At 36.0% G+C, this 15,632-nt stretch overlaps 2 protein-coding genes across 8 annotated transcripts in view; one reads left to right on the top strand and one right to left on the bottom strand.

Annotated features, from left to right (window-relative positions):
- The window catches only part of LOC124414235, a 32,440-nt gene that overhangs the window by 1,883 nt on the left and 14,925 nt on the right, over nucleotides 1-15,632 (bottom strand). The window contains exons 1-4 of one of the 5 annotated variants that reach the window (XM_046895213.1): nucleotides 9,572-9,954; nucleotides 9,340-9,501; nucleotides 1,391-1,967; nucleotides 384-940 (exon numbers count right to left, since the gene is read on the bottom strand). In XM_046895213.1, coding sequence (XP_046751169.1) covers nucleotides 384-940; nucleotides 1,391-1,852 — 1,019 coding nt within the window. In that variant the 5' untranslated portion in view covers nucleotides 1,853-1,967; nucleotides 9,340-9,501; nucleotides 9,572-9,954. Of the gene's footprint in view, nucleotides 1-383; nucleotides 941-1,390; nucleotides 1,968-4,593; nucleotides 4,625-5,427; nucleotides 5,447-9,339; nucleotides 9,955-15,632 lie in introns of those variants that run through there. The other 4 variants (XM_046895212.1, XM_046895216.1, XM_046895215.1 and 1 more) reach the window with 4 other exon arrangements.
- LOC124414241 overlaps nucleotides 1-15,632 on the top strand; it is a 35,608-nt gene that overhangs the window by 15,468 nt on the left and 4,508 nt on the right. The window contains exon 6 of one of the 3 annotated variants that reach the window (XM_046895226.1): nucleotides 2,037-2,039. The exons of 1 other annotated variant lie outside the window; for it this stretch is intronic. The gene's annotated coding sequence lies outside the window, so the exon portion shown is untranslated. Of the gene's footprint in view, nucleotides 1-2,036; nucleotides 2,040-3,828; nucleotides 3,858-15,632 lie in introns of those variants that run through there. One more of the 3 variants, XM_046895223.1, reaches the window with a different exon arrangement.

Raw genomic sequence — 15,632 nt, 5'->3', positions numbered from 1 at the left:
CCGCTTTCAAGAAACGCTTTTTATCTTGATTCGTCGTCTACGCGATCAGGATCCACCTAGGCTGCCAAATATGACGATTAGCTATACGGTGTTTCGGGAAACAAAACCATAAAATCAATTTTCAAAAAACTTCAGTCGACACCAGCCAGTGAGGATCCGATCGGCGAATCATCGCGGAAGCCATAACCGAACAATCCCAATCAACGTTCGAATGACAATAATTATTTAGACATTGCGCAGAGCTGGATGTAAATCGCGATTACGAAGGTCTCGGCTCTCGGTCAGGCTTCTGAATACCCAATAACTCAAGAAGATCGTCGAGGTTTCTGAACGTAGTAGGAAGATAGAGAAAAGGTGAAGAACATACAATTAAAAATACGTACGGAGAATCCGGTCCATCAATTTTGACCGGTACCCCGTGGCTGTCCGTCGAGTTGACCGTGCCATTTTTGTGATTCCTGAGGAAACTCTCATCATTGGACAACGTCGTCGTTGGTTCTTCGGATGTCAAGGTCGTCACTACAGCCGGTGCGAGAAGCAGCACAAACGTCTGGGTCTCGTTCGTCGTGACGTTTTTCCCCGACTCATAACTCTCCGAGTTTTCGCTGAGCTTTGAACCGTTCAGAAGGTGTCCAAGGTCGATGGGAATCCGGTAGTTTATCATCTCGGTAAAATCCTGGCTCCCATCCTCGACGAAGTCTGCAATGGATGGCTCACCGCCTGTCCCTTGATCTTCAAAAGCCCCCGAAGAGTTGGCGCTCTTTGTCGTCCCGTTTCCAAGGAGGTAGACAGTCAACCCCGCCTCCATATCGATCTCCGACTTCTTGTCCTCCTGGATTGGATGGACGACCGCAATCTCGACCGAATCTTCGTCGCGTTCTGGCTTCTCACTCGACGATGGGGGTGGCCTCTTGTCTTCTATACTAAGCGGTAAGCCTACCTAAAAAAAGCACGCCATTTTTAGCTACTCGACCGGTCTGCAACGACAGCGAAGCTTGATCCCTGAAATTCTTTCACCCCATGCACCTCATCCACGCTGGATGAGAGGAAGAACGTTTCCACACCACTTTGGTAGACAGTGAGACCTGGCCAACCTTTTACTCCACTGTCTAACCACGTGATCGGGCGCCAACTTTTACTTTAATGGTTACCGATATTGCACTCGGTGGTTCGATTCGATGTCGATATCGGTGGATTTAGCAGCTATTGTCACGTGCAGGGCGAACCAGAACTATAAGTTTACTTTAACCGATAAGGAAAACCGATGTCGCGGTAATTGATCGGTCTGATGATCCGATCAATGGTACAAAGTGTCCAAGTGTGTTATACATCCGATGTGTCAGATTTTATGATCGATATTTTAAATATTCGTAGTCGATATAGATCATACCTGAACAGGGCCATACATCGTTAATTTAGTGACGCTGGTGGAATTTGCGAATGTACGATTCCTCAGACGTGATAGAATAAAGTTTTCGAAGTGGCTGTGGGGGTTGAAACTGATGGTGATCGGGACACATGTCATATTGCTTTCCAAGCGGTAACCATCGTCACAAGTTTTGTTCACCGACGGAGGAAGGAAGACACTTTTACTGGTGATCCGTCGTGGAGCCGTCGACGCTTCAAAGTTCGATCCATCCTCAGACAGCTTCTTGTCAGTCACAATCCACGCCTCCCATGCCATGTCAATCGGCTGACCCAGACCCTGGTCAGTGTCCAGCGTCCGCGCAGGATGCGAATATGCCGTGTCCTTGGCTTCCGGGAGTGTCGAACCGATCGGCGCAGCGTTGCAAAAGTACAAGGAGAGCCCGCTGAGGGCGCTGAAGGCGACTTTAAACCAGCAGTACCTCATCTTTTGACGCTCTGGGACCGTTTCTTCCTCGCCGATATTTATCCCTTGATGATATTTATTCCGGTGACCAGATGCAGTCTGGATTTAACACCCAGCACTCGATCATCGAGTCTACCTGATATCAGAAAAAGAAAAACGTCATTAATGCTCTGTAGGGTACAATAATATATTGCTGGATTATAAGCTAGTATGGAATGTAATGTGCTGGAAAAGGAAAGGTTTGCTTGAGGTGTTTCTATCTCTTTTTTGCTTCCACTCGGATTATCCTTGTCCCCGTATTGTCCTCCGACCCGTATAAGTGACTCAGCCCTTGAACACGGTGACCCATCCCAAGGGACAAACAGTTATTCCGAAGGTGGCTCATCGTACTGGGTGATTCAGGTTCAGATACGAATGAAAACTATTGCCGAAATTTTTTTTTTCTCTACAGAAACGATCCCAGAGTCACGTTTTTTTTTTCATTCTTCTCAGAATCGAATGTAATATAAGGAAAAATAGTGTTTCTTAGTACGTTAGAAAGCTGAAAAAAGCACGGCTGATAGGTCAAATTTAACTATGATCTAACTTGCCGGTATAACTATTTCAAATTCAATTTCTTGAACAATATAGAGTTCCTACAGACTTTTCACAATCAGTGGTATTTAAATTTCGCGCGCAAAATTCCTGAAATAAACTTCAAGTCCAATTTGAAATTTTCATTCCATATTTCAACTCGCTAATCCCTGTATACACCGAGAGGAAAATTTTCATCAACTCTGAATCATCCTGTACAAGTAATTCGGGATAGAAAATACGCCTCAAGTTATTTGCTCGCGTTATCTTTCGAAAGACCCACTCCATACAGTATTCCGAGTCCGGAATACTAATGACCATGTCGGGAACTCTGCGGTCGTCCTTTACGTCAAGTCTCTAAAATCTTGTTTCACGGGGCAAGAAAACAAACATTACATCCATTTAACTTGACGGGATTTTTCTATACGTATCTCGAGAAAGAGTCGATATACATCCATCCATTCATCCATTCATTCATCCATTCATACAAGTCCCTATCGCGTTGTACGCGCGCACCCAACGCCTATAACGCTACTTCCGGTGGTTGTATGATTAGCATAATTAAGTACGTATACATGTCTACTGTAAGAGCAGGGTAGAACCATCGTGCGGTCTGTATACCACAATTTACAGTTAATACTTGGTAGCAGCTGTATAAGGAAAACCTGGGCGATTCCTCCATCTTTTATACCCGCCACACCGAGCTCATGAGCAGGCACCTTATACCTGCAGTCTAGTATGCACTTATGGTGTCTTCTTACACAGTAGGTACCTTGCGGTTTGTTCTTAGGGTCACGGAGAGCACAGTGTCAGCATGTCTTATGGGACTTTGCGACCGACTTTGTCAGAAGAATGTTAAGAGGCAGGTCTCCTTCTTCACTTGACGACTTTGCGAGTCCTGGTTAGGTTACCACGTACACAGTTACCTTGTTCGTATCAAACTCATCGGAACTCGTGGACATCTTCAACTAAAAGTTCTTCCCATGATAAATCATTTTTTTGTCTTTTTTATCTGACATTTTTTTCAGACTAACAAGAAACTAACGGAAGATGAGAAAATTGACTAGGATATCATGAAAAACGTGCGTTTTTCTTTTCATTGGGTTGTTTTTACAACTATTATCGTGTACGCAACGTGTAATCCATTTTTCAGTATGACATTATTTCTCTCTCTCTCTCTCTCTCTCTCTCTACTCTTTGGCAACAAGAATTGTACGCTAATTTACCAAGAATTAAAATTGACGTCAGAGGTTCCACCACTTTGAAGTGTATTAATAGAATTGATGTAACTGCGCAATTTTTTTATTTTTTCTCTCTCTCTCTCTCTCTCTCTCTCGCTCAAATAGTAATAAGTTCACATTTATTTGACGACGAACGAATTGATACCGATCACCCCGGTTGTACAAAGAGTTTTATGTATATACATATACATATATATATATATATATATATAATAAGGTGAGACGTGCGAATCTTTCGAAAACGTGTAGCGTGTACCAAAAATACATTAAACACGTAAAAGCTGCGAAGAATAATTATCATCGGGATTTTAAACAGCTGTGCGAATTTATCGACAGTATAGTTTGTTTGATCGTGTCAGACGGGCGTGCAAATACATGATATATTAGAGTTTGTCCAATTCTGCCAGGCCAATATGACATTAACAGCCAGCAGGTTTCTTCTTCGTTTTCGTTTTCTTCTTCTTCGCTTTCGGTCTGTGTATATAATAAATTTGAATTTTAACGGTTCCCAGCAGGTTCCTTCTCTCCGATCGCTCTCTTTACTTTGGTGCTTCGCTCCGTTTCGCAATCAACATTTAACTCATCGTATAGTTGTTCAAGTATATGTAACGATACTTCACACGCGCGTTACTTTCGTACTTCATGTCTTCCATACCAATATGCAACCTCTTCGTCTTCTCGAAGGTTAAACTTTCTTCACGGCCGACCATTCGATGTGTCTCAAGACTATACCGTGATACGTTATCTGAATTTAATGATTTAACACCTATATAATGAAATGCATTTGAATCTAGAATTGTTTTTTGTACGACGATTAAGCACCGTCACATGCAAAATTGACAATTTCATCGATAACGAAAAAAGAAGAAAGGAAAGTCAGATTCGGATCTAGATCTATAACTCGTTTCACTTTTACGAAACCATCATTTATGGATTATAATGTCTTACTTTTACTTTTACAGGTGCTCTTGGGACAACCTTTAGTCTCTACCCCTCTACCGAATGACTAACGATCATCGATATTGCAACTGGTGAGTATCTCTTTCTAATCGCAAATCAGTGTCTTGAATAAGTACACACACTCACGATTCTGTAATGTTTAAACAATTATGAACTTGACTGACTGTGAACGATACTAATCGCATAGAAATGCGTCGCATTATTGTAAAGTATAACACGACAATCGTACAACGTATCGCCTTTTTACCTACTGCTATGTAGCTAAGTATGAACTGCATAGAACTTATTATTAAAGATCAAAAACAAATCGCAATGTCGCAATATGATTCACCGGAGTTACGGAATCTTATCTTTCTTCCTCGTGTCGTCGCCGATGGTAAGAACGCAGTAGCATTTAATGACTCGTATATAAAATGTCTCCGATTGTTATAACTGCAGCTGTTCATCACCCTGAACCGTTCACCATTTTTTCCGTTTAGAATTTTTTTCCACCCTTGTTCCCACTAAGACTCAGAAAAAAAAAAAAAAAAAAAAAAAAAAAAAAAAAAAAAAAAAAAAAAACCACCACGAGAACCTCAGGTGTTGGAAAATCAGCTCCAGAGGGCCACCCGGATGCCGATGAAGGAGCGATGAATCGGTATAAGAAGAAGAGAACTGCAGTGCGTGGCGCTCACTTTCTTTCGACGACGCAGCATCCACGACTTGAGATGAAGAAGCGGGTAAAGGAGAGAGTGAGAACTGGAATATCATACAGAGAACGCGAACTGCTGCTCTCCGCATTCCGGAGAAGCTTTACGCCTCTGAAATTCCAAATTCAGCCACCTCGCGGCTAGTCAGTCTCCAAGGACTCCTGGATTCCCGAATTCCGCCGGGACCTTATGCAGATCCATAACCCACTGCCAACGACCGCAGAGATCCCTTGACCCCATTCGAATGGACGAGAGTTTAAGTCGATATTCAGCCCCTTCGATTCAGAGTTTGTGTCTAACGTTTCGTTGATAGTACGATCGATTATTATATATTATTATAAACTAATTCGACTGTGATTGTCCGCATTGGTTCAAGTTTAGAATCAAATACGTCAAACTGAAAGCGGAAATTAGTGAACAGAGTCGACGACTGGTTCATAGCAATTGATGTTGACACCAGTTTCTGGTACTTTAGGACTTTTCTCAGTTCTATGATCATCAAGTGTTCACACAATAATTATTGAAGATTGAAGCACCGAAATAATGTTCTGGAAAGTCTAAGTCTTGATCCATTTTTCAAACAATAGACACTCGCAACGACGAAGAATGTTTCCATGAACCTTATACTACAGTAAATTATCTCATCCCTTTTTGTACTTCTATTTCATTATTTTCACAAGATGTAAGTCTAATTTATTGTAGACAAGAGAATCGTTGTTCATCACTTGTGTGTGAGTGAAAGAGATCCATTTTGCATGTGGATTTTTATAATCCAGTGCCTTTTTTTTTGTTTTTGTTTTTGTTTTTTTTTTTTCTTTTTATTACAACGATTTTCAGATTCGTTCCAACTATGCACAACTCAGATATTATTGTAACACACAGAGAGAAGTGTGTAAATACCGCGAATTCGTCGAAGGTGACTCGACTCAGGTGAGAGACTCAAGACTACCGCACTCGGTGTTGAAAGTCTGGATGTAAGATATCTCTCTCTGTATACCTGATGCCCACATCAGACCGTTCAAACAAAGAACCCAACGCGTCCTCATACACATATGCGTTCATAAGTTCGTATACCTTCATACCCTAACCGTGTCGAAAATATCTTCTTCAATTACATAAACAAAAGTGTTTTTGGTAAAGCTTGTTTGAGTACAATTCTAGGTATGTACACATATCATACGTTATTACATCGTAAGTATAGAAATTTTCGTAGAGAAATTTCGAAAACAGTATCATTTTTATCAATGACCGTAATCGTTGTAACTCCATTTTATATATGGGTCATTCCATGCCAAATCGACCACTTTTGAACCCGACCCCTTTCGATTTCGTTGAAAATTTTTCTTTCTATCATTTTCTACCTCATGAAAGACGTCTCTCAGAATTTTTTCAAATTTTTTTACCCAAAAAAAAAAAAAAAAAAAAAAAAAAATCATGATTTTTTGAAAGAAAATGTTTTTTTTTTTCGTTGAAATTTTTTGCATTTTAATGTACTTTTTAGAAAAAAAAAACAAATAGACTAGAATGATCAAAATCCATCTTCGATGTTTATTTTTAGATTTTCGGAAAAAAATCGCGAATTTTTTGATGATTGTCACTTTTAATTTTTATTCATTTAATTTTTATAAAAAACTTAATCACTTGTTATAGATTCTCAAATTTTTTTCGGAGTGGGATTATTTCATTTTCTATTTTTTTTTTCGTTATTATTCCAAAAAAAAAAAAAAAAAAATTTTTTTCAAATTTGACTCATTTGAAGAATAAAAAATTTGAAAAAATTCTGAGAGACGTCTTTCACGAGGTAGAAAATGATGAAAAATTTTCAACGAAATCGAAAGGGGTCGGATTCAAAAGTGGTCGGACACAAATTATTATTTTTTATTTTTTTTACTCAATAATACATTAAAAAATGAGTCAAGAATATTCTTTTCTTCAGATGCACAGAATGTGACGGGATTTCGAGAAACGGGGTGAAATTGCAAATACAAATAGGTGTAATATACAAAGTCTAGAACTGGTCACGCAAGGCTTTGGGGAATCCCCACATCATGCCTTATGTATATATTTATATATATATATATATATCTACGGGGAAAAAGAATAACCGTAGTGGTGGTGGAGTTATATTGCTACACGTGTATGCTGCTTACTTACCTAAACGTATATGAAACTACTTCTAACATACGTTTTTCTTTGGCAAATTGCCAACGAGGTTGTCTGTTGCAAACAGTTTGCAAACTACACACATCACCTCGGCCACGCACTCGATGCGCAATATTTCGCCACTTTATTTACCGCTAGGTCGTGTCTGAGGCTGTATTTAGGCTCGACGATTTGCCACTTTTTTTTTTTCCTCACTGCCCGACTTTTATCTCTATTCACGATTAGAGTTGAATTTTCGATTGAAACGTAACGTCTAAGTGTAACAGTTTTTCGACCCTGTCTCAATCGCTGATCTTTTTTGGTTCGATCTGTTTTAATCCTTAGTTCTAAAATGACTAAAAATAAATTTCTAATCGATAACCTAACTCTAGCGATTCGTTTTATTTGTCGAGAAATTCATTCATAATTCTGTAAAAAAAAAAAAAAAAAAAAAAAATAGAAATCAGTCGGGAATTTGGTTGTGAACTAATTTTCATTGTCCGGGTTTAGTAAGGCGAGAGTATGCAGTGCGAGATTCGCTCTTAATCAACCTACATGGAGGGGTCAATAGATGTCAATCGTAGCTGCTGCGGGCAACAGGAAAACTTTGAGACAAACACGCGTAGATTGTATGTACAATCGAGAGAATAGTTCGTCAATATGTGTGTTGTGTTCGTTCGCGTTCATCAGTTTTATAGCTTGAAACTGGTCTGAATTGGGCAGAAGTAGTACTTTAGTATTTTTATATATAATGGTTCGATCAACTCGATGAATGATGAAAAATGGAGTTGTAATATGATTTTTTAGCAGTATGAAATCGCGATTATTGTCTGAAGTTGTAGTTAAACATTTCGCAGTAGTCGATGGTGTATTGGAATTGCGCAGTAATTAAAGTTACTACGAATAAATTGAAATTGGATTTATAGTATTCAATGGTAAAGAGATTTTCTCAACGCGTTAAAAAATCGATTGGTTTTTTTTTTTTTTTTTTTTTTTTTTCTAAATACCATATTTCCATTTCCACGTATAAACTGATATCGAATAATCTAAATTGAGGTTAGAAAATCTAACTTTGCGGGCCGGATAATTATTGGCTTTTCCATGAAGCTGACGTAAGATCACTTTTCGACCTCGGGTTTCTTAATTCAATGCGGAAAAAAAAAATCAGAGATATAAGGATATCGATGAAAAACACAAAGGAACAGCAAAATTCTGTATAACTATGAATAAAATAGACACGTTTAGTTGCTCAAATTTGCACTCGCATACACGAGTAATAATATAGATATGCGTGATAACTGATGGAGGGAAAGATCGACTTCTTATCGAACTAATAGTACACACTATAGTTCGATTTCAATGGCAAATTTACACACGGTCAATAAACAGCTCGCTTTCACGTTGCATGTACAGTATACACTTGTTTATAAATAAATATATAAGGGAATACATTTCGCGGATTGGATGTATTGTCCTATCATAATAGTTACACACTTTACATCCATCTATCTACTATTTGCTTTGAAAACTGTGTTATCGGTAACTTGAGAGTACATTTTAAATATTTTTAAAACTTAGTTGATTAAGTGTAATTTTTCTCAGCCTTTGGGTTACTTATTGAACACTAATAAAATAGTAGTAAATTTTTTTTAGATCAATCTCGCGGCAAACCGCATTTAGTGAAATACTTATTTAAGTGTATTCTTTGTTTATAATGCCTCTGATTTTTTTTCAGCAACGTTATTTTCATGTTACTCGGTAATAGTTGCCACTAAATTTATTCTCGTTACGCGTGTCTAGTTTTTCAAATTTCTCGAATTTATTCCCACGTCTATGCTCGGCAATAATAAACTTGACGTGAACTAAAGAACTACTACACATTAGTTAAAGAACCATTACTCACTCAATAATGTTGAGCAATTTCACAGGTAGAATACAGTAGATGAATTACTGGACGATAATTTAAACTCTGCAACGTATCCGATCCATTTCCGTACCACTATTATATGTTTATTCACTCAACAGCTGTGTGATAGTTGCAACTATTTCGTTAACCACGGATAAACTAGTCTTCAAATTAACACACGTGTCGTTTTTTCCGTTATAGTTGCAACTATTTCGTTAACCACGCGTACAGTTGTCCTCAAAACGAACCCACGTGGTGTTTATTGCGTTATAGTTGCAACTATTTCGTTAACCACGCGTATAGTTGCGCTCAAATCGAATCCACGATGTATTTTTCGGCACGTGAAATATCACCCACGTGTTAACAACCCTGTCCGAGTATCACAAGTGCGTGATTTCCTCTCGCTTTTTATGTACCAAACTATAAAATGTCCCGCCAAGAGACTCGGTAGAATCTCGCGCTCAATTAGTGCGATGGAATAAAGAACGGCGCGAGGTTGAGCGGACGGAGTGAGACTGACCGGCTCCATCCCTCGGCTTCCTTCCTTTACTTCCCAACTACGCACGGTGTCATTCAATGTCCGTATTACATCTCTCCGGTTGGTTACTTAATGAAAAGGCGAACGATTTTCGCGTCCGTGTTTTTCAACGCTCGTTTTTCTTTTTTTCTTTTTTTTCTTCTTCTTCTTCTCTCTTCCGTTATACACGGTCACCGAGATAAAAGCTCGATCAACCGACGGGGTTAAGGTTCACAGGGTATAATTGCAACGCGTATATACGTACGTACATACGTACGTCCATCCATCGCACATAGCTCAGCTTATCTATATCTTAACTCGGTAATGGCCTCCTACTCAAATACCGTATTACAGTACTGTATTATGTGTATTTAGTTATTTACACAAAACTAAACAGCTCTTCGAGCCGGGTAGACTGCTTGTCACCAACATCGATTCCCTCTCACTCGTCGTATTATACACGCATTATATAGGTACATACATACATAATACGTCATCATCGTCTGTCTCTACAATATATCACTATTAAATGAGAAAAATGTTTTCGAATTATAAGTCGTGTTGTAAAGATTTTAAACTTGCGTCAATATATTTGTATTATTTAGATTACAAAATGGAAAAATACTCAAACGATTATAATGTATATATATATACATAAACAAAATTATATAGTCTCCAATGAGTCTGACATCATTTGTGTAATAACTTTGCAGATTTTTATCACCTTTTTTTTTTTCTCATTTCTTAATTAATATCACGATGAAACTAAATGATCGCAATTCCTGTCAAAATTTTTCTGATAAATCGTCAATTTACGGACAATTTTGCCTGTTCTACACTAGTTAGATGCAAAATCGTTCTGTTCGATTAAAAATTCTTCCCAACTCACTAGTAAGAATACTATGGACTGGTAGAATTTAAGAAAAAAAAACTCAACATCTAGTGATAAAGAAACAAAAAAATTTATACATATATATGTATACCGAGTGGCGATCTATTCGTTTAAAAAACTATCACGCTTAGACAGTTTCCGGTTGATACTGGCTTTTTTTTTTTTTTTTTTTTTTTTTTCTTTTTCATCTACCCTAAATAACTATCTTTACACCGAAAAATTAACTCATTCTCAATAATATTTGCCATCGGGTGAATTACCTTATGGTTTATAAGAAAAAAAAAAAAAAAAAAAAAGACTTTATTTAAACAGTTGGCAATTGTATTATGCAGCTGAAATAGAGTCTCCTATAAACCGTGGTACATAAATTTTCATATATATATATATATATATATATATGTTTATACGTTTATATATATGTATATTTATATACAGCTGTACATGCTGTGTTGATCAACAACTGGCACGTTACATACACGATATGTACATTCAAATGACAAACGTTTGTCAACCGATCATCCGGCTCGCATCGTGAAATGTTGATAATTTCGTCGTGTCAACGATCATGTTTGGTCTCATTAAACCAGCTTCTAATAAGTCTGACTAAGCTTGGTGAAAAATGAAGTAGAAAGTTTCTTTTAAAATCAATGCATCCAAAAAATAAGATCACATTTTAATCACACGTTTGGTTGTTCGGTTTTTTTTTTTTTTTTTGTATCCGAGAAGAGAAAAAAGAAAGTAAGGGAAAATTAGAAAAAAAAAAAAAAAAATAAAATAAAAAAAATAACAAACAAACTAATAAATAAAATTTTTTTACGTCAAACGTTTCTCGGATAGACGAAAAAAACTAAATAAATCAGTACAATTATCATCAACGCAAATCTACTCGACGATGAATAATTAAACAGGTTATAACCGAAAAATGGTGACGAATTTTCTTTATTCTTTTTTCATCTCCTTTTTCCTTTCGTTCTTCAAGTTTCAAAAATCGATGATGAGAATTGATTCGTTTTTTTTTTTTTTCTCTCTGTCTTTCTTTCTTTTTTATCATCGCTCGCTCGTCGGTTTAACCGTGCGTGATAAAAACCTGATGGAAATGAATAAATTTAAAATCTTGAGTGTATAAAAATTTTTCTAAAATATCGGCTGCTGCTGCTGCTCGCATTACAGCTGCACATTTGTTTGTACAGATTCTAAGTGGAAAATCCCCGCAGTGGGTCGGACCTCGTATTCTTCTTCCTCTTCCTCTTCTTCTTCTTCTTCTTCTTCTTCTTCTTCTTCTTCTTCTTCTTCTTCTTCGGTATTGTAAACACAGAGCAGAAAAGAGGGAAAGAGAATAAAAAAGGAACAATAATAACAACGATGAAAAAATGAAAAAATGAAAAAAAATAAATAAAAACGAAACAACTTGGGAAAGAAAGAAAGAAAGAAAATACGGCGCTACGGTTCGTTAGGGATATATCTAAATCGGTGCATCTTAAATCTATTTTTATACCATCCAAACGGAGTTTTCTCTCGCCTGAATAATCCGTACGGCTTAGAATCGTATAGCAGAACAGCCGCTCGGACGGCTTTTCTTTTTCTCCTTTATTTCTTTCTTTCTTTCTTTCTATCTATCTTTCTATCTTTCTTTTTCTGTTTTTTTTTTCTTTCTACCGATCGTACCTCGTTTCTTCTCCTACACGCCATTTCATAGACTAACCAGACTTTTATTTTATCTTCCCTCTTCCGAGGCGCCAGACTCGTCGACCAGACTTCGCCGCTTATACATACATACATACATACATACATACATACATGTATGCACATATATATGTATATTCTCTTCGTATCTTCCTTGTCAGAGGCGAGAAGTGTAGGCACTGTTTTAAGCCTGATGATACTTTATTTCTCGCAGCTGCTAACCGACGTGACGTCGACACCTTCATCACCGATACACAGATAGGATCCTGCGGGTAACATCTTCTCGGATCTAAGACTTATTATCCATCCCCCCTCCCCCTTCGTTGCCATATTTTATCTCGGATAAAATTTTATTTCCTTATATATATATTTATTAGACTGTATGAAAAAAATTGACTAATTTTTTTTTTTAATGTTATACTGAAAATATTTTTCAAGATGACGAAAAAAAAAAAATACCATCAAAATTTCAGATTTTAATATTGATATTTAAAGGTGCCTCGTCGCGATTTTCTACTTTCCATAAGAATAACATGGCAAAAATGGTTCTTGTTCCTTGCGATTTTTATAACTAGATAACGACGCGTTGTACGGAAAATTCATAAGCATGTTTTTGTAGGAAATTGAACGTTCTACAAATAAGATCTCTTGTCATTTTACGATAAATCTACTCCTTCAAAAGTTATTTGAGGTCCTTTGTCGATGTTTAACCTCAAATAACTTTTGAAAGAATAAATTTATCGTAAAATGACAAGAGACCTTTTTTGTAGAACGTTCAATTTTCTACAACAACATGTTTATGAATTTTCTTTACAACGCGTCGTTATCTAGTTATAAAAATCGCAAGGAGCAAGTAGCATTTTTGCCATGTTATTCTTATGGAAAGTAGAAAATCGCGACGAGGCACCTCTAAATATCAATATTAAAATCTGAAATTTTGATTGTATTTTTTTTTCGTCATCTTGAACAATATTTTCAGTACAACATTAGAAAAAAAAAAAAAAAAAAATAGTCAATTTTTTTGATACCGTCTAATATTTATACTTGATTTTTACCTATTTTTAATTGCCTGTGTATTTTAACTTGTAGTTTCTTTTTCTATTTTTCCTCCTCTTCCCCCCTTTTTTTTTTTTTTTTTTTTTTGGAATCATTTATCGCGAATTTATAGTTCTGCGTAATTATTTGCGCGATATTATATACTGAAATTTTATTAATTGATTTTGACTTTGACTTCATCTTCTTTTCTTTTTTTTTTTCCCTTTCGCTACCACCAACTTCGGATAATAAATCAATTTGTTCACACTTTACTCGCACTTTGTACGTTCGTACATTTTTGTAATCTCGTCGCGCGTGAGTTTAGAACTGTATAGAAAGAGGCGTTCGTTACATTTACAAAACTATACGCTCCAGCATGTATATAGCATGTATGTACAACGTAGAGAGATGAGAGTTGAGAATTATTAACTCTAACGTGTTAGGAACTTATGATTAATTCAACCTAATTCTGTCTTTCCGTTCGATTTGGAGGGTCCATCTATATCTGCATATATATATATATATATATATATGCACATTCTACACTTTTGTGTGCAACGTTTATATTAAGGCTTCGTCATCGTTGAGTTTTGGTTTCGAGTTTCGTTCTGGCTGCAGGATTTTTCTACGAAATTTTATCATTAATTTTCACGTTTCGTTGGTCAATACGACGTTTGCCGTTTTTTTTTTTTTTTTTTTTTTTTTTTTTTTTATTCTTTCTTACTAATTAATATACACTTGTTTCAACAATCTTTATTATTATTATAGATCTACTTATTATCACTGTTGAGCGATTCGATCGTTCTACTTTAATTTTATCCACACGTCAGCGTGTATTTTTGTATTACGTTATCGTCATCATCATCATCATCATCATTATTTTAATGATTATTCTAGACTGATATGTCATTGTTATTATTGTTATTACACCTGTGATAAAGAGTGAAAAAAAATTTCTCCCCCGCTTTGAATTCCAGCGTTTTTGATTATTAAAGAAAGAATTCATTCGGTCAGTTTTAATATTGCATTGCAACAAAAGCTCGGTTTATTTATTTTCATACTCTGTATGCTCGGTTAAATTCGCTTACATATATATATATATATATATATATATATATGTATAATGTTGATTTGTAATACAGTTTTTATTCTCTCTTTCATTTCTACTCGTTTTTTTTTTTTTTTTCAAAATCGTCTCCCATATTTTTAAATATGAAAAACGATCATTTCATTCCAAAAATAATAAGATAACAATTCGTTTCTCTTGCCGACGATGTTGAAGAAAGATTGAGACAAATAAAGAAGGACGGACAAATAAAAAAAATTTTTGAAAAATTGGGGCGAATTTTAGATTCTCTAACTTTTTTTTTCACCGACAAACTCGCGTTTCAACCGACAAGAAATTCTTTTTTTTTTCTCTCGAGGTTCAGGCTTAGGATTATATCTATGCATTCTATGTATAGCACATATCTGACGTATCTATTCGTTGGTATATAGATTCACATATAAATATATATATATATATATATATATGTATATAAAATGAGAATGATAAATAGATTCCTGAAGATATTACAACAGGAGCCACTGCAGCCCCAGAATATCTCTCTAATCCTTAATCCTTGTAATTCTCCGTAATTCCTTGAAATTTATTCGTCCTTTCGTTTTCACGATTTTTTCTTTTTTACATTTTTTTTTCCTTCGTTAGTTAGTTTTTTCTCTTTTTTCTCGCCAGTTGATATTAATTTTTTTATTTTTCTCTTCTTCTTCCTCTTCTTCTTCTTCTTCTTCTTCTTCTTCTTCTTCTTCTTCTTCTTCTTCTTTCTGGTGTCACGTTTTCCTTCTTGTCCTTTTTGTTTCAGATCGTTGTGTGATTCATTTCGCACAGACGAATCTCTGCGTTTCTTCATTAATATAATAATAATAATAATAATAATAATAATAACAATTATTATTATTATTTATAATTACTTGAATTATACGCCTGTGAATTAATGTGAATTATAATATGTCACCGTCAACGTTCAACGAAATCGAATTCTGGCAATTTTCCAATGTTCGCTGTTGTTCGCTGTACCGGAAGCAGTAATTTTTTCCTAATCTTATACTCTGGTACTATTTTTGCAATCGTTGTAACGTCAAGTTTCAAAAAAAAAAATAAAA

The sequence above is a fragment of the Diprion similis genome, chromosome 13 (assembly GCF_021155765.1).
Source record: "Diprion similis isolate iyDipSimi1 chromosome 13, iyDipSimi1.1, whole genome shotgun sequence".
NCBI lineage: Eukaryota > Metazoa > Arthropoda > Insecta > Hymenoptera > Diprionidae > Diprion > Diprion similis.
The sequence above is the reverse complement of the archived record's forward strand: the minus strand, read 5'-3'. Positions and strand labels throughout refer to the sequence as shown.